The sequence below is a fragment of the Carassius auratus genome, unplaced genomic scaffold (assembly GCF_003368295.1).
Source record: "Carassius auratus strain Wakin unplaced genomic scaffold, ASM336829v1 scaf_tig00000272, whole genome shotgun sequence".
In the NCBI taxonomy this organism is placed as follows: domain Eukaryota; kingdom Metazoa; phylum Chordata; class Actinopteri; order Cypriniformes; family Cyprinidae; genus Carassius; species Carassius auratus.
The window spans coordinates 259,817-282,646 of record NW_020523288.1 but is presented as its reverse complement, the minus strand read 5'-3'; the positions used below and the strand labels follow the sequence as shown (position 1 = coordinate 282,646).

The 22,830-nt window shown below is 37.2% G+C and overlaps 1 protein-coding gene across 1 annotated transcript in view; it reads right to left on the bottom strand.

The window, feature by feature from the left end:
- LOC113068971 (cadherin-18-like) overlaps positions 1–18,127 on the bottom strand; it is a 51,700-nt gene extending 33,573 nt beyond the window's left edge. The window contains exons 1-2 of the mRNA XM_026241933.1: positions 17,876–18,127; positions 7,583–8,059 (exon numbers count right to left, since the gene is read on the bottom strand). Of these exons, the coding sequence (XP_026097718.1) occupies positions 7,583–7,813 (231 nt within the window). The 5' untranslated portion in view covers positions 7,814–8,059; positions 17,876–18,127. The remainder of the gene's footprint in view (positions 1–7,582; positions 8,060–17,875) is intronic.
- Positions 18,128–22,830: the final 4,703 nt, after the last annotated feature.

Genomic DNA, 22,830 nt, shown 5'->3' with positions numbered 1-22,830 from the left:
CTGTTTCACTCTGATCTCACAATAAGAAAGAAAACACTGCAGCTTCAATTTCATGCTGACTTTAGATGAGCAGTCCAGCCAAAAATGATTTACTCACCCTTGTGTTGTTCCAAGCTTATATGACTTTATTATGTGGGAAAAAATAAGTTATTTAGAAAAATGTTAGCAATCATGCAGTTTTTGTCCCCATTCACTTTGTCCCCACAGACAATAAAATGCAATGAAAGGCAATAGAAACCAAAACTGGTTACCAACATTTGTTGGTTTTCGACTTTTTTTTTTTATGTTCCACGGAAGTATGTCATTCAATGCTTGAGGGTGAGTAAATAGTATCAAGAGTGCATATTACTGTTCAAGCATATAAATGAGACTTTGAAGAAACAATGCCCTATATTGTCAACACAAGCACCTCATTAGGGGTGTCTTCCTTCAACCGACCTCAATCCAATAGTCTTTTTAATATTCATAGTAGTATCTGCATTAAGAATGCACTGAATTAACATATATACGGAGAACAGTTCTGTCTGCAGACATGACCATAATGCAGGGTTTGCGGTAACTGCTGCCGCAGACCTGAGAGCACAGGTTGCCTTGTGCAGGGGCTTGATAAACTGCCCACGCTACAAGAAGGAAAGGACTGATTAAATCAGGGCTCAGCCTTTGCTGCTAACCGCAAATTAAAGCCGGCGTGCTGATGGAAAGGTCAATTTTACACTGCACCAAGAGCCCTTCACGTCAGAATAAGGAAGCGTGCATGGGCGGCTCTGAGTTTGGTAATTTGCCATTAGTGAGAAGGAACTGAGCGGTTTAATGTAATCCTCCATCTTAAAAGCTGCAGTGATAGATATTCATCAGCCGAACAGTCTCCAACAGAACTGCAGTGAACTGATTTCTATTTGTCTTCCTCCACTGCAAAGTTTACGTTACTGTAGACACTCTCTAGTTATGTGTGCTACCAATCTGCTGGTAAAGAGATTAACAGAGAAAGAGACCTTCAAAGAGTGCCAGCAGCTTGTTAGTTCTCTATTACAAATTTCAAAGCTTAAGCTGTTTGTGTGTGTATGCATCTCTTTCTGGATTTGTGTGTGTGTGTGTGTGTGTGTGTGCTTTTTCACATGAAAAAGGAGCATATTTACCACAGCAATAATCTACAGTATGAAGAACAAATTGTATCTGCTGGGCAAAAATACACTAAACAAATATTTTCTTTTTTGCTTTTTTTTTTTTTTTTAACTGAAGTAGTGCTCGAGTACTTGCTGGCAACATTTTCATGTCATTCATTTGATATAAAAGAGGAGCGTGGAATAAATCAAAGAGCAGCTGAATTGAACCTTATGAGAGTGTTGTGTCTCTCGCTCAGCCAGAAACTTCATCTGCTATTGTGTAGATTGTGTAACCAATGGATACCACTGATGTATCACTTCTATGACAAGAATCAGGCAATGAGCATAATGCTACTTGACAAATGAAAAAGAAGAAATAATAATATCTAAAAGTTTATTTTCATTTGGCGGATGCTCTTTCGCAAATCACGTTGCTGAAGGGTTCAGTGGTGAAAAATGCATTCCAGCATTGGATAGTAGCTTTAATTAACAGTCATGTTTTGACTTAAAACATATATTTTTACATATTTATATTTCGTCCCCATTTTGAGTCCTAGTTAGTGTGCTAGAGTGCTAGTTAGACAGATGTTGACTATGTTATTTTCATTAGAGGTTGACTGGTAGTGGATTTTGTCGATACCGATAGCTAGGTTGGACCACACTAACCAATACCGATTAATTAACCGATAGTTTTTTATAATGGACACTGAACAAGAACGAAAATAGTGCTTTATTAAAAAAAAAAAACGGTACTGAATCATGCTACTACTAGTAGTAGTTTTAATAATTTTAGTAATAATAGTAACTGTTGAAATTAACACCCTAACAAGGAATTAACAAGGCATTAATGTTAAAGTTACAAATGGTATCTTATTTAAAAGTGTTACCATTTCAATTCAAAGTCATGCTTAAGCATATTTTATTTAAATATGTACACGAAGGCCATAGTATTAAAATTATTTACATATATAGTATGTACACTCTCACACTTAAACTGCTTCTATTCTTGAACTCTTGATGATAATCTAATCAAAAATCAATTAATTATGTACATTTACAATGATTAGCATTTCATCATTAATGATTAACAACAACAAATATAATGCAATTTAATGGAAAACTATGTGAATGGCATGGACGGATTTTCTGTCGGCTCCATTTAAAATCTGCATCTGTAGTTTCCTGCTCTGGGGTGCATTTCCCAAAACTGTTGCTAGCTAACTATGGTTGTATGTTCCATTGAACTCTATTGGTAATGACTGAACTTGCAACCATAGTTGCTTTTGGGAAATGCACCTCTGTTCAGCATGCAGTAATATGTGTCTAACAAATAGATGCATGGGACGACCTCTAATTTTCATATACAACAATCATTTAACTTTTTTTTTTTTTTTTTTTTTGTCAAAAGACAAAATCTATGATCACAACAATATAAAATAAATAAATATTAAAAAAAATAATGCTGTTTACCTTCCCCTTGAAAATGAGGCAAAATAAAAAAATAAAATAAAAATATTAATAATAAATGAAATTGTTAAGGAAACTAAAAAAATCATACCTTATTCATGTGCTTTTTGTCATTTACCATAAAATCTTCTAAAATGTTTTGACCAAACAACAAGAACGTCGCTAGTTTTCAGAGCTCTGCGGGATAATTTCAGGATAATTTCTTTCCAACCAAATATAATCTCTTTATGCTCCATTTCTAACCCACAAAACGTAGTCCCACAGAAATTTCACATATGTTTTTATAAAATCACATAGTTTATGTCAGGCAGGGTTTTATTAGAACAGGTCTGTCTGGGCCGAAAAAAAAATACTTTTTTTTTTGTCTGACCACTGAAGTTGAGAGATAGAGAGAAAAAAGATGATGGTCTGGAGGGACCAGGCAGGAGAAGGTGTGAAAAAGTGGAGTGGAGAGGAACGTAGGAGGCAACTGAGAGCCTCAACCCATTTATGTCACTGCAGTTTAATAAGGTCTCAGAAAAAATATTCATCTAAGTCAAATCTTTTACAGACAGGTCACACCACAGCAGCACAAAATTAAGTGGCATCCATGTGAACAGAACAAGGACATTGTTTGGCTTAATGTTTTGCAGTTCAATACGAGTAAGAATGTTTTCACACTGAGTTTCTTTTTGTTAGTCAAAAGTCTCACAGACAGGGTTAAATTGGGTCTGCTCTGTAGCAGGAAGAGCTCCGTTGAAATGACTCCAGTGAAGACTATGTTTAAAAAAGACTGCTTATGATGTAACTAGTCCAGTTCCTGATCGAATGACTGAGTCGGTTTTTCTCAGAGAATTAAAATTGTACAGCACACCAGGGTGCTTCACCAGAAAAAAAGTTTTCTTTTGAATCCCGATCTGCAATATTGTGAAAGGGTGGAAGCCAGCAGCGCATAAATTCAAGAATGTAAAATGAGTTATTTTATGCATATCGTGTCATTTTCGACTTTACAAATTGACGAGAAAGTAGCTCATATTTTCTAGCACAACTGAACTGTGCTCACAGTTAGCCTACTTGTGCATTAAATTAGAAATATAGTGCCCTATTGTGATCTTGGATTGCAGAATATTTCAGTAAGCCTACATGCATTTGAGAGACATTCTCTTGTATGTGTTGCAGTTATGGAGCTTGAAATCACAATTTTGGTAATTTCATGACTTAACTGACAATTTATGCTCGTAGTTTCTTATGCAGGTGATTTGTGATGACGTGTTAGCATGTCCCTTATATTCGTTTACAGCTGAACAGCATGCCTCGTGATCACAGGAAAATGTCTGACAGAGCAGGCAAGTTTGTTTTACTGACAGATAACAACATCTCATCAGACACTACTGAATCTTATTTGGCAAATATACCTTTTGAGGGAAATCCTAGTGCATTTCTGAAAAAGTCTCCCGTTTGCTGTGGTCGTGAAGAGATACTGCAGTTCTGCGTCTTAATAAGTTTATAGAAAATACATTTTTGAACTCATTAAAAATGCTGAAAACTTAAATAAAAATGAATTTTTTTTCATTGCAATATTTTAATAAACTAAGTTTTTTATTATCTATGACGTTTTATTAAAGAAGATTTTTACATAATGATTTTGTCAAAAAAGGCACTGCATATACTGCATACCCATTTTTTGTGCCACTGAGTCAGACTCCCGAAACAAATTACTCTTATGATCTGATTCTTTTCAGTGACATATACAATACTGCTGGATTAATTAGATTCCCAAACAAATTACTCTTATGAACTTTATATATACTTCCACTTGGTTCCATGTCATTGGCACTGTCATTCCATTGTTATGCTGATGAAACACAATTTAATTTGCCTATAAAATGGAATTTGGATGGACTGGAGGCCCTCCTGGCCTGTTTGACAGAAGTAAAGGAATGGCTGTCACTAAAATTTCAGAATTTTAATGAGGAAACAAACTGAATTTTATTTTGTTTTTAAACCCTAAGATTCTTTGACTGCTCCCAGTCCAAACTTTGGTTGGTTATCATCATGTGTTAAGCAATATGTGAAAAATGTGAGTGTTGTATTTGACAAACATCTGAAGTTTGATCGAATCAAATTTGGTCAAATCATATATATTTTTTTTTAGTTGTGGCTCCTGTCTAAAGCGAAGACTTTTCTTTCTTTTAAAAACTTTGAGAAAGTGAATCATTTTTTTTTTTTTACCTCTAACTCACTGTATGCTGGGATTAGTCAAACAGCTATAATGTGGCAGCTAGACTTTTGACAGGGATTCATAATCAGGATCATATTACTCTGGTTCTACAGTCTTTACACTAGCTGCCTGTGCATTACAGATTAGATCTGAAAATATGACTTATTGTCTATAAGTCACAAAATGGTATGGCTCCATCATATATCTCTGATTTATTGATTGAGTGCAATGTAACCAGATTTCTCTGGTCCTCTAACCACAGACTCTTGTTTATCCCCAAGACGAGGCAGAAGTGCAGGGGTGATCACGCTGTTGTTTTAATTGTGCCAAGACTCTGGAATGATCTGCCCATTTTTATTAGAATGGCTTCATCTGTGGCTATTTTTTAGTCTAAATTAAAAACCTGTTCGATAAGGTTTTTAATTCTAGTTGAAGCACTTTTTGTCCTCGTCCTATATCTTTGCTGCATGTTATGAGGTTTTTCTTTTCCTTTCCTTGTTCTTGGTTTTATTGTTTTTATTTTACATTGTGTTATTGCTGTTTTCAGTTATTCTGTTGTAAAGCACATTGGTCACCTCTGGTTGTAGTAAATAGTGCTATATAAATAAAATAGCCATTGCCAAATAACTTGTATCCTTCACTAATCTACTGTACTGCTTTAAAGGACAACTTTCAGCTACATATAAATATCGTATAACGTTTATTTATAAAATAATTTATTCAATATACTTATTTATATATTTATTTTTTATTTTTTTTATGAAAAGTTCTAATTCATGATAAATGGATATTGGAAATATATATATATTTTTTTGCCCTAGCACTCATATAGTATTTACACTCAAGTGAGCAGTTCTGAACCAGACCTGTCCAGTGGTGCTGAGGAAACATGACACACACACTTGGCTCAGTTCCTGAGGGATGTAGGTGTAGACAATTGATGGCTGCTCAGCCATTTCGCCATAAACTCTACTATCTCCACTTTAACCTTCACCTCACTGAGCCAATGTCAAAAGCTGTCAGTGTCACCCTGTATTATTCCAACCCATGAAATACTGCGTTTTCATCTGAGCTGACAGAGTAGGTCAGTATGGAATCAAATCAATGCCACATATACTTGCAAAAGGTTTGCAAATGAAAATTAAAGTATTGAGAAAAAAGTTCCCTTTGCAAACAAAAATTAAGAATTGCAAAATAAAATGAAGCATTGCAAGAAAAAAAAGAAGTTTTGCAGACAAAAATTGAGAATTGCAAAATATAAATGAAACAGAGTGTAACAAACGTTCGTAGTCAAGTGAAGTTGGAGGCAGGCACTAGCAAACATTTAAATATTTTAATAATAAAATAAACACAAAGAGCGTGACAACCCCTTGTGGACGACTGTCTTGCACAAACAGATCCAAAACACAAAATAAAATCCAGGCCTGGTCCTGTCACGTCTTGCAATGTTGTCACATCTCCTTTTATACTTTGGGAGCTCCTCTGTGGGACCCAAGACCAGTAAGAGGCGCAGGTGTCACGCATTAGCATTTACTACACCGACCTTGCTCCATTCCCACAGCTCTCAGCCCCGCCCCTCTCATCACACAGAGCAAATGCAATGATTTTGCACCTCATAATTTCCATGCCCATAGCTACTAATTTATTTGCAATTCTACAATACTTTTATTTTGAGTTTCAGTCAAGTATGAGCTCGCAATATAATTTTTTCCTATGCACTTCACGTTTCTGTGGGTTTCACTTTCTGGCATTGCTTTGACATTGGAGTGAGGTCCAGGGACTGGTGTGTGTACAACAGGATGGATAGGCCTCCCTGGAAGTTACATCATCGACCCGAGATGCAGATCATAACTGATCCAGGCATCATCTTTGAGCAGAGGCATGCCGATGGATCATTTCACTATTATTAAAAAAATGCATGGTTTTCCCCAGTCCCTTGACTCCAGTCCCATGTCAAAGTGGCAGAAAGTGAAATGTGCAGAAATGTGAAAAGCAAATGGAAAAAAAAAATTATATTGTGAGCTCACACTTGACTGAAACAATGAAATAAAAGTAGCACTGAAAATAAATAAGTAGCTATTGTCATGAAAATACATATGGTGCAAAATCATTGCTTTTTCTCTGTATATTTTGCAATTCTTTTTTTTCTTTCTTTTTTTTAAAAAGGACATTTATTTTTTATTTTGTATCATTTTCATTTGCAACTTCACTTTCACTTCATAAATTTTGTAAGTAGGCTATATGTGGCATTGGTTTGACTCCATGGGCCAGTCTTCACTTAACGGAATAGGCAAAATAATTACCTCTGTTGACATTTATAAGCCACAGAGGGATCTCTGGAATCTTCCTGAGTACCAGAATAAAAGGTACTCCAAACGAGTATCATAAGAAAGTGTTGTCTAAAGCTGTCTAAAACCTTGTTTATGAAGATAAAAAATATATAAACAGCACTCTTATTAGCAGGATGGATGTAAAGGGTCAGCCTTTAATTTGCAAGCCAAATCAATTTTCTGGCAAAAACATGCTGTTCTGAGAAACATAGATATTGTTTCTGATTATTCACCTGCACCATTGACTCACTTCCAAGAAAGTATGATTACAAGAACATGTTGACATCGCACAATTCAATTAGAATTCCAAAAACATGATGCACTGCCATTGTCTTTGGTTAAAACCGCACTCTTTCGAGAAACCATTCGTTCAACAAAACAGTCAAATTACAACAGCTCATTTTGTTTTAGATAATCACCTGAGTGCTTTAACCACAGTGTCCACACCTGCACACAGATCGAAACAAAAACAGGGCTCTTACCTTCCCCACATACTGGGCATCCGGCCCAATGTGCTCTTCCAAAACGAAAAACTGATTCCAGATCCAGCCTCGCTTAGGCCGATGGTGCGAATCCTTGTCGCCGTCGGGCAGTTTGGTCTGGTTGTGGATGAATGTGGGGGTGGGTGGAGAAGGGGTCCCATAGCTCCTCTGGAGCACACACAGGCACAGCAGCAGAGGGGACAGACAGGCAGGGCTGCTGGCTGCTCTCATGTTAAAGAGTAGCAACGTTTGAACTCTCGCTCACCCAGAGGTCTCTCTCTTGTGGTGGGCAGTTCTAGGCGGCGATTGGACCAGTTTGCAGGGCTTGGCTGATGGCCATGGTTTAGAATTCTGTTGTTGCAGAAACTCGTTGAGTGGCACTCACATTGTGGGCTGAGAGCGAGACGTGTTGATTCGGTGGGGAGTAGGTGTCCAGTGGAGACTCACTGAAGGCGATGGCAGATATCCAAGAAACATCTGTTTGAAGGAAAGAGGACAAACTGTACTTTCATGGGGGCAAAATGAAACACAGCCAGCAATCATATTATAATTCCACTGAAAAGATGCGATTAGCCATTACCTGTGAAGATCTAAGATATGAAAATTGGCCTTGAAGCCCATTGTTATCATCCTGTTTGCCATTCGGCAAAACATTTAATAAACTTTTGATGGAACAGCTGTTTTAGTATAATAGCAGGAATCATGAGTGCTGGTACAAGGGACCTGCAATGATATCTCCAGCATGGCAAGTCTATTCAAATGGCTGAATGGCATTCCAATGATCAATGCATGTCCCTGGTTACCTAGAAAAAGAAGCTGATAACTCTCGACTCCTCTGCCTCCCTGTCAAATCAGATTTGTCACTTGTTGAGGAGAAACTCTGTCATACTCTTCATTCCTCGAAGGCATGAGGGTAACTGACATGTACGAGTAAAATTCCTAGTGCTTTTAGGGTTAGTGTTTCTCAAAACTAATGGAAATTGCGATGTGGGAATTCTAAAAAAAAAAAAAAAAAAAAAAAGGACAAATAAACAAATGACAGTGGAAACACTTCAGGGTGGGCATTTCTCATCACATTAGCTACATCTGAACATTTCATTTCCAAGAAGTGTTTGAAATAGTCACAGTAATGCTAAAGACTTGTCCCAAGGATTTAACATTATATGACCAGAATAAATATTTCATGGTGCAACACAAAACTGACAGTGAGATATTTGTGAGACTCACTTTTGTTTGTAAGGAAAGATGGCATATGTGGCATGTGAATGCAACTTTAATCTACCAAGAACCTAACACTGTTTTTATTATTATTATTAGTATTGAAGGAAATTTGCAGAAAATGCATATATTGCAATATTCACCATTTCAAGAGTTGCAGTTATGTGTATTCATTAGTACACATACGTTAATAATTCAGTAGCTGAAATAGAGGCAGTCAGAATTAATAAACAAATTTAGACACTGCAATACGAGTCTGAATGCATTTCATTAAACATGCTTGGTGGTTTAATGGTTTGCACCACCAACACAATAAGAAGTGATTTCTAACTAGTATTCTCTTGTCTACTATTGTTCTAGCTTGACTACAAGAGAATAAAAACAGTTAGGTTTAACAGTCATTGGTAGGTTCTTCAAGACTGAAGAGGGAGTCTATGCATTGGTTTACAAGTCAAAAGATCAGTTTCCATATAACACAATTGCTGCAAACCTTACTGTTGGGTTAACTGTATATTTAAACCATTAAAAAAAAAAAAAAAAAAAAAAAAAAAACAGAACAAGAGACTAGTTTAACACATCATGACGTGTTACTGTGGAAACAGTGGTGCATATTAGAAAACAGTTTTACAAATGTCATGACAATTTGAATAATTATTAATAAGAGCAATATAACTTTCGTGTGCAATGAATGAATTAGACAGACAATTAAAAAAAAGAATATATATATATATATATATATATATATATATATATATATATATATATATATATATATATATATATATATATATATAATTGTCTGTCTAATTCATTCATTGCACACAAAAGTATTTTTCAATTGCTTTCTTTTTCTTGTTGGCAACAGATGGCCCACTCTTGAGCCATTTATGGATATTACTGTGTGAAAATACATGAAGAAAAATAATTGAAAATTTAAGTGAGAAGTTATTTTTTCAGTGGCAACACTTTCTATAAAGCCCATTTTTATAACACATTTTAATTTTTTATACATTATGCATTCATTATAATGCCTTAAGAAAACTGTATAAAAATTCTGTTTATAATTTATTATAAATATGGGCTTCATATAAAAAGTGTTACTATTTTAGTCAGCAAAGGCAAATGACCGTTAAGCTGATCTTCTGACTCAAATTATCTTATGATATAATAAAACATAAAAAATATATATTTAAAAAAAATGAATATGCACAAAGATCCCTGCAGTCCGGCATCGACAGCCCCTACTTCATAGTACCAAGCTCTTCACAGACATCCATTCAAGATGTTAATGCCCAAGCATATTTTCGAAGCCATTCGTCCGTTGGATTGGTTTGCAACGATCGACCCGAAGGACGATTACTTTCATGTCTCCATTCTTCCTTGACATAGACCGTTTCTTCGGTTTGCTTTTGAGAGGCAGGCATAAAAGTAAAAAGTTCTTCCATTTGTGTTGGCACTGTCTCCCTGTGTCTTTATGAAAGTTGCAGAGGGAGCTCTGATTCCTCTCAGGAAACGAGGTGTCCATATCCTCAACTACCTCGATGACTGGCTGATTCTAGCTCACTCTCGAGCACAGTTGTGTGAGCACAGGGATCTGGTGATCAGACACCTCGCTCATCTGGGTCTTCGGGTCAACTGGGAAAAGAACAAACTATCTCCTGTGCAGAGGATCTCTTTTCTCTGTATGACTTGGTCGCCATGTTTACACAGCTTACGAGCGAGTGCTGTGAGTCAATTTGAAGGCAAATGGCAGTTCCACTGAGACTATTTCAGAGGTTCCTTGGGCATATGGCATGCTCAGCGGTGGTCATACTGCTCGGGTTGCTTTATATGAGACCACTTCAGCACTGACTTCAAGGCGAAGTCCCAGGATGGGCATGGCAACAGGGCATGTTCAGGGAGATCAGCATTACAACCTGCCGCCGGACCTTCACCTTGTGGTTGGACTTCTCATTTCTACGGGTTGGTATTCCCCTAGAACCAGTGTACAGGCATGTAGTTGTGTCAACAGATGCTTCAGCCATGGGCTGGGGTGCCATGTGCAATGGTCATGTTGTGTCAGGCTCCTGGACAGGATCCCGACTTCAGTGGCATGTCAATTACCTCGAGTTGTTCGCAGTATGGCTTGCTCTGCACCGCTTCAAGGCCCTGCTGAGGGACAAGCACATTCTGGTCTGTACCGACAACACTGTGACCATAGCGTACATCAACTGTCAGAACGGTCTACGCTCCCGTTGCATGTCACAATTCACTCACCATCTCCTCTTGTGGAGTCAGAAGCATCTAAGGTCGCTTCATGCCATTCACATACTGGGCAGGCTTAATTGTGCAGCTGACAAGCTTTCAAGTCAGCAGTCTTGCCTCAGAGAATGGAGACTTCACCCCCAGTTGGTCCAGCTTATTTGGGAATGCTTCAGAGAAGCTCAGGTAGACCTATTTGCCTCTCCAGAGAATAACCACGGCTAATTGTTTTACTCCCTGAGCGAGGACAATGTGCACAGACAATGTGCAAGATCATGGAGGATGATGAGAGTGTTACTCTCTTCCCGCCAGTAACAGGACCTGCTCAGTGTCAATCTGCTTACTGCGCCATTCCACTCCATGGACTGTATGCATGAGCTATTCCCATCAGGTGAGTTCCTCAGTTCAGAATCCTGGGTTCCTCCAGCACTGTTGATGTCCAGCACTTGCGTGCTTGCCCTATTGCTCAGTCCCTGTGTTGGACTAGGTGCCTCCATGTGTTGTGATTCCCCTTTTTGGGCAATCCAACGTGTATATTTCCACAGTAAGTCTCTTGGTAGCATGTGTTTTGCCCTTGGCAAGCCACCTTATCTCTCTGCAATTGAAACATTCCAACCTGCAGGCTGGGTACCTCAGAGATTCATTTGTATAACCACCACGCGGTCGGTACCTGCCCTTGTAAGTCCTCCTATGAGCAGGCATCCTGCTAACATATGTCCAGCTGGAATATGCTACCCAGTGCATTCTGTATCTGGTATAGGCCCTTACTTGTGCTGGTCTCTTGACAAGGTGGTATCACGTACACGGGTCACTGGAAGACAGCCATGTGGCATTTTGAAGGGACCCCATTTGTCAGTCTCTTTCTGACATAACGAAGTAATGTGACCAACTGAAAGGGAATTTCTAGGTTACATACTGTATGTAACCCGCACTCCCTGAAGGAGGGAATGGAGACGTTACTTCCCCTTGCCACATCGCTGTTCCGTTGAATGGCCAGGTCACATGTATCGGCTCCTCACCGAAGACTTAAATGTGAGTTTCTCGCACTTCTTATATACCCACACAGTGGGGCAGAGCTCGCGATGCAAATCCAGCAGGCCAAGGTTCCCTCCTTCAGGGAAAAAAAGGGTTACATACATAACCTAGACATTTCAGACACAACTGCAAGAAACCTCATCCATTTTTGTTCTGCAAAAGGAAACAAACAATTGATTGTTGCACGTTTCTGAGCAACACACTGCATATGTCTCATTCAAAGACACAATTATTTAATTTCTGAAATAATTTCTGTATTTTTCAGACTATAATTCCACCTGAGTAAAACTCCCATCAGTCCAAAAATATGTCATGATGAGAAAAAAAAAAAAAAAAAAAAAATATATATATATATATATATATATATATATATATATATATATATATATATATATATATATATAAGTCGCACTGGACTATAAGTTACATTAATTTAGAACCAAGAACCAAGAGAAAACATTACCATCTACAGCCACGAGAGGGTGCTCTATGCTGCTCAGTGTAGACTACAAGATCAGTAAGCAGGATAGAGCGCCCTCTCGCGGCTGTAGACGGTAATGTTTTCTCTTGGTTCATTTCTCTTGGTTCATGTCAAATTCATTTTGATAAATAAGTTGCACCTGACTATAAGTCGCAGGACCAGCCAAACTATGAAATAAAGTGTGACTTATTGTCCAGAAAATACGGTAGTGTTTTTGAACAAAGTGCATTTAGGCTAACATTTTTTACGTAACACGTGTTCCCTGGGAATCGAACCCACAACCTTGCACTGCTAACGCAATGCTCTACCACTTGACACAGGAACACTATTTTTTGTTTTATTTTTTTATTTTTTCATTTTTGTATTTTTAATTTTATTCATATCAGAAAGACATAGTAACTATACAGTTCACACTGTTCTTCACATAGCACACCGGCCACTTATTACTTGAAATTGATGAATTCATGTGCTGTAAATCTGATTGACAGAACTGCAGCGTGAACAGTTTTTAAATGATAAAACACACTCATTTACACATATTTATGAATCAGAATATAAGATTTTTCATGACATGGTAAGCAAGTTTGTGAATATTTTAAATAAAAAAGGAAAAGGAAAAATGATCCATCAGCAATCCATCTGTCATACAGTGTTATTATGGCCGCGGTATGTCATGTGTCAAGCATGCACATCGCCATTGAAACAGTAAGGGGAAAGTTCTAAAATAATGGTCACCTTAACAAAAAACTCCACTAGAATATTTTAAACTCACCTCAGAAAGAATTAAGACAAGTAATTGTACATTTATGAATGAAGCCAATATTTTTGAACAAATCAATTGATTTAATGAATCAAACATTCACTTATTTCACTCCCGAATAAATAAGTGTTTCTGAACAAATAGGTTAAAGAATGACACAATCGCTCACTTATAAAGATCATTTTTGAATGGAATAATTAAAGGCACTGATATACTTCAAATGAAGTTCATTTTTGTTTTCTGTTTGGGGACAAAAAGAAGTTCGAAAAGGCTAAGCGACGGAATACTGTTTCTGAACTTTCCAACACCCTCACGCTGCTGGAGGTGGGGTGTAGATTTATGTAAACGTGTTTCAAAGCTCTTGCGTATCCCCTAAACTAAACAATGATGAAATGAAGACGTGTAGGCAATCTATGTGTGAGATGGGCCCCAATGCTAAGAATATTTTAAACAAAGAAATAATGAATAGCAGCAGTTCAAAGTCAAGGATCATGTTTGCAACACAAAATAACCATTCCATTTCCATAATCAGTCCTTTATGGGGCTGATTATGTGAATGGCTCAAAGTCTGAAAACTTTTTTGTGACGTGGAAAAAAAAATACTGGAGTCAGTTTTTCATATATGTGTTCATGTATTTCCTTAAAACTGATAAATTGTTACACCTTTTTATATTTTATGTGGTGTCATGATTTACTTTTGATAAAAACAAAGGTTAATATTATATTCCTTTGGCATTTAATTGATTGTATATCCTTTAAATTCGCTTATTGAAAGAACAGCAGCAGCAGTATGGTGAAACATTTTATTTGAGATACATGTATTTGGTACTTGCTACCTTATATCTTTACTCTTTCCTTTCATTCTCATGGCTTTGCAAAACTTGTGTCGGATGTTTCTCTACGTTGCTCTTTGCATAACTCTGGGTCGTCAACACCAAGCTTCATTGCAATTTCTTTCTAGGAATTAAATGCTTTCTCTGAATCTCTAAGTCTCTCTGTGAGTGATCATACAGGTGCGGATATATTTGTGCCAGCTCAGCTATTCAACACTCCAGTGTAATCAGGAGATGTTGTTCTATGGTTGGACATAAAATGAGAAACGAACCAGGGGGAAAAAAATGCACGTCAACGAATGTGGGTTTCAGAACACACCCACCGATTGCATGGACCAATGGTAGCTTAAAGGTGTTTAGGAGCCAAAACAAACTCCTCTAGAAAGTTTGTTTTGGTGAGCTGTTTCGAACTGCCTAAAACAAACTCAAAACGAACTTTGTTTTGGCCTGATTTTGTTCGAAATTACATCTTATCAGTTCATTCTTCAATTTTGTTAGAAGTATATCAGGGCCTGAAGGCTACATTCACACTGTGAGTTTTTGGGATTAACAACCACATTTTCTTCACAGATTCAGAGTCTTACCACTTCCTGACTCAACAAGCATCCAACCGAACCATGAGTTCTTTCGTCAGATCTTCATTAACCGACAGCAGCTTTTATATTTAGGTAGAGAGCAGAGCATTTGATTCGCGTACAGAAACTGTACAAATCTGATCGCATCGCCTCCAGTGGAAAACTGAAGGGATCTAAAAAGTCTGACATACAGCTCATTTCTCCATCACTGTAAGTTACCGAAAACACATAAAAACATGTAACACACGGTAGATGAGCATTTGTGTAGCAAAGCGTCTCTCTCTCGCACTGTATGCCGTGAAAGACAACTAGTTGTCCAGTCTGGTTCCATTCATACAGCGTGAGTGTGTTCTGAGAATGTTGTTGTGAATACTGCAAATTTACAGGTGTGAATTCTGTTACAGAATGCGGTTGTCATGCCGAACTGTGTGTGAACGTAACCATTTTAAGGACTCAAAAACATGACTTGACAAGCGTATTCTGCTGCTGTATGAACTTGGCCAACGACAAATATTTTTTTCCAGAATATATCATTGTTTTTTGCACGAATCTGTTGAATCACTCATAAAGACAGGGGCTTGTAAATTTAAGAGGAAACCTTTTTTTTTTTAAAGATTAACTTTGAAATTTGAGAACTGGAACTATATTAATTAAAAAAATAATAATAATAAATAAATAAAATAAAATAAAATAAAACAAAATAAAAATACACCAACAATCTTGCTCTCATTAAGAAAAATTCAGCCTTTGCATGTTGACATATAAATGATCATGATAAGCACAGGACTTAAAATAAACGTCTCTAAAAACAGCAACTCACTTCTGCGAATCTGGATTAATCTGTGTGATGAAACGTAATTAATGTGAACCTACCTTACTGAACTCACCGTGCTTGATGCAACTTTAAGCACCAGTCTGATGAGAATTAAAAGACTATTGCCCTCAGGCCTCTGGACAGTGAGTTTATCACAAAGGAGTGGATTGTATTTTGAGTTTTTTTGATGAGGAATCTCAGCATGCCTGACACCTTGTACCTTGAATAGTAGTAGCAGGAGGTTAAATGTTGAATTGGACACTACTCTCTCAAAACTAAATAGAAAAGCTCAGTCAACGAGTCCTAGTTCCATCAGTGTATGCTAATTACGAACAAATTAATGTATAATTATGTAAATTAGTCTATGTATTTTGTATTTTTTACAAAAATAATGATCATAAATAATGATCAGTTTCCATGCAGAAGCCTTCTAAAAACAAGATATTTTTTGGATGTGTGCTGCAGTGTCAATTTTTGCAGAATATAGAAAGAATAAATTCATTAGTTAAGTGAATTGATTACAGATTCACAAAAACAGTATCCATCTGGTGTTAAAGATTAAAGAAATGCGTCTTGAGCAAGAGAAAATGGCGCTACACATGCAAACAAAACACTGTTCCAGCAAAACCCGAAACCACAACAGGCCAGGAGGCAGCGATAACCCTTGTTCTGCACTTCAAGAGCAAAAGGGTCTTGACTGATTCTCGCAGGTTTCTCTAGGTCTTCAAAACAAATTTGTAATACTGATTAGAATCCAGTGCTGCTAATTAGGATGATAATTTGAATGGAGTGAGGCTCGGATGGAACAATGGCTGAGAGGCGTCTTTTCACAATTACATTTTTCCATGTTTGTTCCTGTCGGCTCTATACTGTACCCCACTTATTGCTCGAATTAATCTTTTTACACATGCAAAAAGAAACGTTAGTGATGGAATGTTCATGTAAATTGAATCTAGGAGTCTTTCTGTATGGTGTGATCACATTTGAGGAATATTTCCTGTGTTTCGTGCAAGTTATAAGCTCAGTTGAGAGCACTTACCAAAAATTAGCTTCAACTGACCCCTCCTTTTCTTAAAAAATGATAATAAATGTAAAAAATCTGGGTCACAATGAGGAACTTGCAATGGAAGTCAATGGGTAAACATTAAAATACTCTTTTTCAATTGTATAGTAAAAAAGTATACATGATTTAAGAGTGATGTTCCCTTACTGATGCAACTTTCCATGGCAACACAAAACCATAAGATGACCATAAAATTGTTTTCTCTATATATAGCTTAAGAATACACATGTTTTAGATGATTTTATATAATTCTAAGATTCACATTTCAAAAACTGGCTCCATTCACCCCCTCATACGGTAAGTGCCTCACAGTAACCTAGATTTTTATTCGTTATTTTAAGAAAAAAAAAAAATGGGACGAGTAGAAAAGTATTTTTGGTAGTAATCAAAATTATACCGCAATTGCTGTCAAGTGTCTATTGAGCTTAACTTGACTTTACCCAGAACATTGCTTCAATGTTAAAGTCGGCTCATGCATCAAAGACCACCTTTGAGACCCTAAGCAGTAAAATTTCCCCAGTACAGTTGATTCAGCCCACTTTATTCAATTTAATTTTTTTCCCCTCTACTTCTCATGTCTTATTCACATCACAGCACTAAATTGGAGTTCTTTTTATAGAACTGAAGTGGTTTTATAACCTCAAAGCTCTATCTACTGTTTTTACTCAATGCAGTGGCATGAGGAGAAGGTGATGCTGAGACTGATTGCCTGCTACAGGATTAGTAATATCAGGGGAGGGACTCCAGGGATCCATTGATGTGCGTTTGTCACCTTGGCGTGTTCACTGCATGGAGGCATCAGCTCAAGCACAACACAACTTCCCCCATGCATCGAATACAGGCTCGTCTAATCACTTAATCACTGTCAGACAGCCATCAGTGTCTGAAAATGTAGGCATTCTCAGTTTACTCTGAACGCCTGAAGGCAAATATTTGTGTCAAAATACAAATAAATATTTGTAAAAAAAAAAGAAAGAAAGAAAGAAAGAAAGAAAGAAAGGTTATGCACTAAAGATTTCCAAGACTGAAGATTTGCGTGCGGCCACAATAAAGTGATGGAGTAATGAAAAAGGCACAGATCAATGCACAGGCACTTCCCTTCCTTCCTTCCCTACCTGCTTTGTTTGGTCTACGACCGCATGTATACACAAGACCAACTCTCAGACTTTCACTGAATACCACCTCACCACAAGCCAGACAAACAGAGGCAGCACTCAAGCTTCAGTCAGCAGATGAGCAAAGAGAAAACACACACACACACACACACACTTACCTTCTCAGTCTTTCCTTAAAAGATGACAAGGTTTTGGAATACAGAGGAGCGCTCCCAGTGTTCCTCCACATTTTTTAAGTCGCATAGAAAGGAGTATGTGTGCAGCGGCTCAATCCAGTCCAGAACAGAACCACTATAGCTCCCAAATCTGCCAGCCTGCTGCAGCTCAAAAGGTGCGCTCTGATTGGCTGGCTACACACGCTGTCATATCCACACACACACACACAAACACAGAAAGTCAGCTCTGCTTTATTCCCCCCTCACATTTCCTATCCATTCTCTCTCTCTCTCTCTCTCTCTTTCTTTCTCTCGCTTTACATCTCTGACTTTACCTTGCTCACTTTATCTTTTAGTCTCTTTCTCTCTCCCCTTCAATCTGCAGCCAGGAGAGGCACACATGTTCTCAATGGTGAGCAGTGCAGGCAGTGTTTGGTTTAAGGCAATAATGTGGCTCCAGAAGGAAACCTAATTAATAATATAGAGGGAGCGTGGGGGAAGCAAGAAGGATGTGAAGCCTGTGTACGCCAAGCCCCTCAAGACTGAAGGAATATTTTTTTATTTTTTTTTTATTTATTTATTTTTTTCAGGAGGAAGGCTACTCTGTCAGCTCATCAGGAACAGAGGGCACCAGTAAAAAAGGTAGTAGCTCTGTGGAAAGGTAAAAGGAAAATGTGATAAAACAAAGGCCTTGAGGGAAAAGAAGGAGCTTTATGTACTGCAACTTCGAGTCATCAAACTCTCAGCTTGCTCTCGGAGGCCATCCATCATTTACCTCCAGGTCTCCCCCTTTCTTTTCAGCCTCAGCACAGGTTGACGGTTTCTCTTTTCGACTTTATTTATTTAGATTCCCTCCACCCCATTCTCAGCATTGCTGGTGTCCTTGCAGGTGGGCTTGAGAATGGCTTATGTAAAATTATGCTTATATGTTACATAATTTTTTATGCCAATTTTAAATTACACAAATCGTACTTGTATAGAAGTACACAAATTGTAAAATAATATATAACATATAAAGAAAATTCTTCTATTATTTTGGTGGGGGGGGGGGGGGGGGTTAAATCAAATGGCTTGTTGCCTAGGAATCAGAGCTCCTAACTGTAAAGCTGAGACTATTGACTTTCGTAAGTGCTATGAAGTAATAATGAAACAAAACACATCACATTGACAGTTCAACAGCTGACTAACTAGAAACATTACTAATGGTGTTTGTAAAGATTTACACAAGACAGCAAATGGGAGTTTAGGTATTGAATAGACCAGATTATTGCTCAGCAAATTGAGGGGAAAATTTATTATGTACTTGAATAAATCTTATGTCAAATTCTTAGGTGGAGTTTAAGCATAATTAAGTGCCAAGAGTGGTGATAAATGACCACATATATATTCAAAGATTTGAAATAGATTTCCTTTTTTTAGTGTTTATTATTATAATTTTTCTATAGATTTAATATTTAAACAATATTCAGTAAATTCATTACATTTGTTATCATTAAGAACACAACATAATTTATAATACAAAATATCTCCTTCAAGATGAATTACCATGTGAGTAAACGCTATTACATTCACATTTACATTTATTCATTTAGCAGACGCTTTTATCCAAAGCGACTTACAGATGAGGACAGTGGAAGCAATCAAAAACAACAAAAAGAGCAATGATATAAGTCTCGGTTAGGTTAACACAGTACACGTAGCATGGGATTTTAAATAATATAATAAATAAAAAGAAAACAGATATAATAAAAAAAGAATAGAGCAAGCTAGTGTTAGAGGTCTTTCCATACATACAATTGCATAATAAATTAAAAGATAATAGAATACAAAAAGATTAGAAAGGTAGTTAGATTTTTTTTTTTAAGAATAGAATTAGAATAGTGAGGATTAAAGTTGGAGGGTCAAATAAAGATGGAAGAGATGGGTTTTAAGCTGATTCTTGAAGATTGCTAAGGACTCAGCTGCTCGAATTGAGTTGGGGAAGTCATTCCACCAGGAGGGAACATTTAATTTAAAAGTCCGTCAAAGTGACTTTGTGCTTCTTTGGGATGGCACAATCAAGTGACATTCGCTTGCAGAATGCAAGCTTCTAGAGGGCACATAAGTCTGAAGTAACAAATTATAGGTAAATGGGTGCAGAGCCAGTGGTAGTTTTGTAGGCAAACATAAATGCCTTTAATTTTATGCAAGCAGCTATTGGAAGCCAGTGCAAATTAATAAACAGAGCTGTGATGTGTATTCTTTTTGCCTCCTTAAAAATGTATCTTGCGGCCGCGTTCTGAATTAATTGTAATGGTTTGATGGAATTGGCTGGAAGACCTGCCAAGAGGGCATTGCAATAGTCCAGCCTGGACAGAACAAGAACTTGAACAAGGAGTTGTGCAGCATGTTCCGAAAGAAAGGGCTTGATCTTCTTGATGTTGAATAAAGCAAATCTGCAGGATCGAAAAGCAATGTGATCTGAGAAAGTCAGCTCATCCTCAATCATAACTCCAAGGCTTCTAGCTCTTTTTGAAGGAGTTATGGTTGATGTGCCTAACTTGATGGTGAAATTGTGATGAAACGATGGGTTTGCTGGAATCACAAGCAGTTCTGTCTTGGCAAGGTTGAGTGGAAGGTGATGGTCCATCATCCAGGAAGAAATGTCTGTTAGACAAGCTGAGATGTGAATAGCTACCGTAAGATCATCAGGATGGAATGAGAGGTAGAGTTGAGTGTCATCAGCATAGCAGTGTTATTAAAAGCCATGTTTCTGAATGACAGAACCTGAAGATGCCATGTAGACAGAGAAGAGAAGTGGTCCAAGAACTGAGCCCTGAGGCACTCCAGTAGTAAAATGTTGTGACTTGGACACCTCACCTCTTCAAGATACTTTGAAGGACCTATCTGATAGGTAAGACTCAAACCATTGAAGTGTGGTTCCTAAGATGCCTTTTGCCAGTAGGGTTGATAGGAGATCTGGTGGTTAACAGTGTCAAAAGAAGCGGACAGATCAAGCAGTATAAGTACTGATGATTTTGATTCTGCTCTTTTTTTATTTTTTTATTTTTTTTAGTGAATTAAACAATTCATATTTTTAAAATATTTTCATTGGCATGAATTAATCTACCGGTAACTCAATTCATAATATATTTAAATACTGTAAATCTAATTTAAACCATTTAATTTTACTAAGAATATGAAACCATGTCCCTAAATAAATTGATGCACCAAAATAAAGTATTAAGTGGCAAAAGAGTGTGGTGCAAACTTTGTGGAAAATACATTTCCTGCAATTTCTTTTTGGGGTGCATCAGAGAAGGAAAACAAAGACATCCAAAAAGACAACATTTTAGGCTGAAAGGATCCCCGAACCAAAATAAACTTAAACTCACGGTGAACCCTATGGTTTAGAAAAAGAGGACTAGTGAAAATCTTCGCAACTGACATACCTGTTTACTGAATTTGAGAGCAAAGATGCCTGCAAGAGGATTATGACCTTCAGAAAATAGAGTCTGAATTCAGATTCACTGAGCGAATAGCACCAAAACACAGGCTGCATTCCAATAGGAAAAGCTCTGTTTGTATGCTTTTGCTTACATAATATGATATGAACATCTCAGTCCAATATCTGAAATGTCTTCTCTCCATTCAGGACTCCATTGAGATGTATGTTTAATTGGGTAGGGGATGAGGATTTGTTCCGAGGCCCGTCCTCACATGCTTTCATATCACTTTAAGCCTGTAACCCAACCAGAGCTGCTCGGTGGCAAAACAAAAGAACACATTGAACATTGCCCTACTTGTCCTACTCTAAAAATGGTTAAGATTAGTCTAGTGTCAATTCCAACAACAAGAGAGAGAGAGAGAGAGAGAGAGAGAGAGAGAGAGAGAGAGAGAGAGAGAGAGAGAGATGTTTTTAAATGAACATAGCATACAACAGGAAAACATCTTACTGCTAACAAAGGTATATATTTTGCCATGAAGGTTCGGGTGGCTCCTCATTTTCAAGACTGATGGACTAACCCTTTTTCCATTATTCTTTAGAAAATGATCTGTGGTCTCTAGACTAGCTTTATTCATTCATCCTGAGATTAGACTTAATGAAAAAGACCATCAAGATTTCAGTTACATCATTTGTTCCTTTTTATCTATTCAAACATCCAGACAGGATGTATTATACTGGGATGACCGACTATGAGTAATAACTGTGTTAGAATAATAATGACAGGAAAGGTAAATGCATTATGGGTAAGTCTAGTGACCTGATATTATTCTAGGAGCTGATTTACAAAGCACTGAAGACCATTGAGTTCTTAAGTGGGAATGAACTCTGTCTGATAGCTGTAACAGCATTCACCTCCTTCCTACCACTGCCACGTCTGCACTTCTTTGCTAATATCAACAAAATTGTAAACTGTGCAACTCTATAGTAATAAGAAACAAACAAACAAAACAAAAATATCTATATATATAAAAAGAGAAAAGGCATAAAAATGAAACGGCATGTCAAGTTTTGTAACAGTATGTGTTGATGCATTAAATCCATTAAACAGGTACCTGGTTAATGACCTGTGATGTCAAGACAGAAGTGAGAACCTATTAGCTCTCTAGCAGATTAAGCATTTAGTCCATTTTTTATGGATGAATAGCTTACTTACAAGTGCTGTTTAGTTTCTGTTTCAAAATATGTATTATTAATACTATTATTACTAATACTACTACTTCTTTCGTTTTGCACAGATAGAAGCCTCCTTATTGCAGCGGTCAGATTCTTGACTCAATTTTAATCTCAGTTCGTTGTGAATGAATTGTCACCATAGTCATTTGGCCTCTAATTACTATATTCCTTCCCATTACAGTACTAGTGTGAGGTACTGTAGTGCCACAAACAGCTCATAAATCACTTGACATCCGTCTCTGAAGTTAGATCTTTCAGTGTATAATCTAAGCTATCTACCAGACACTGAATGGCTCTC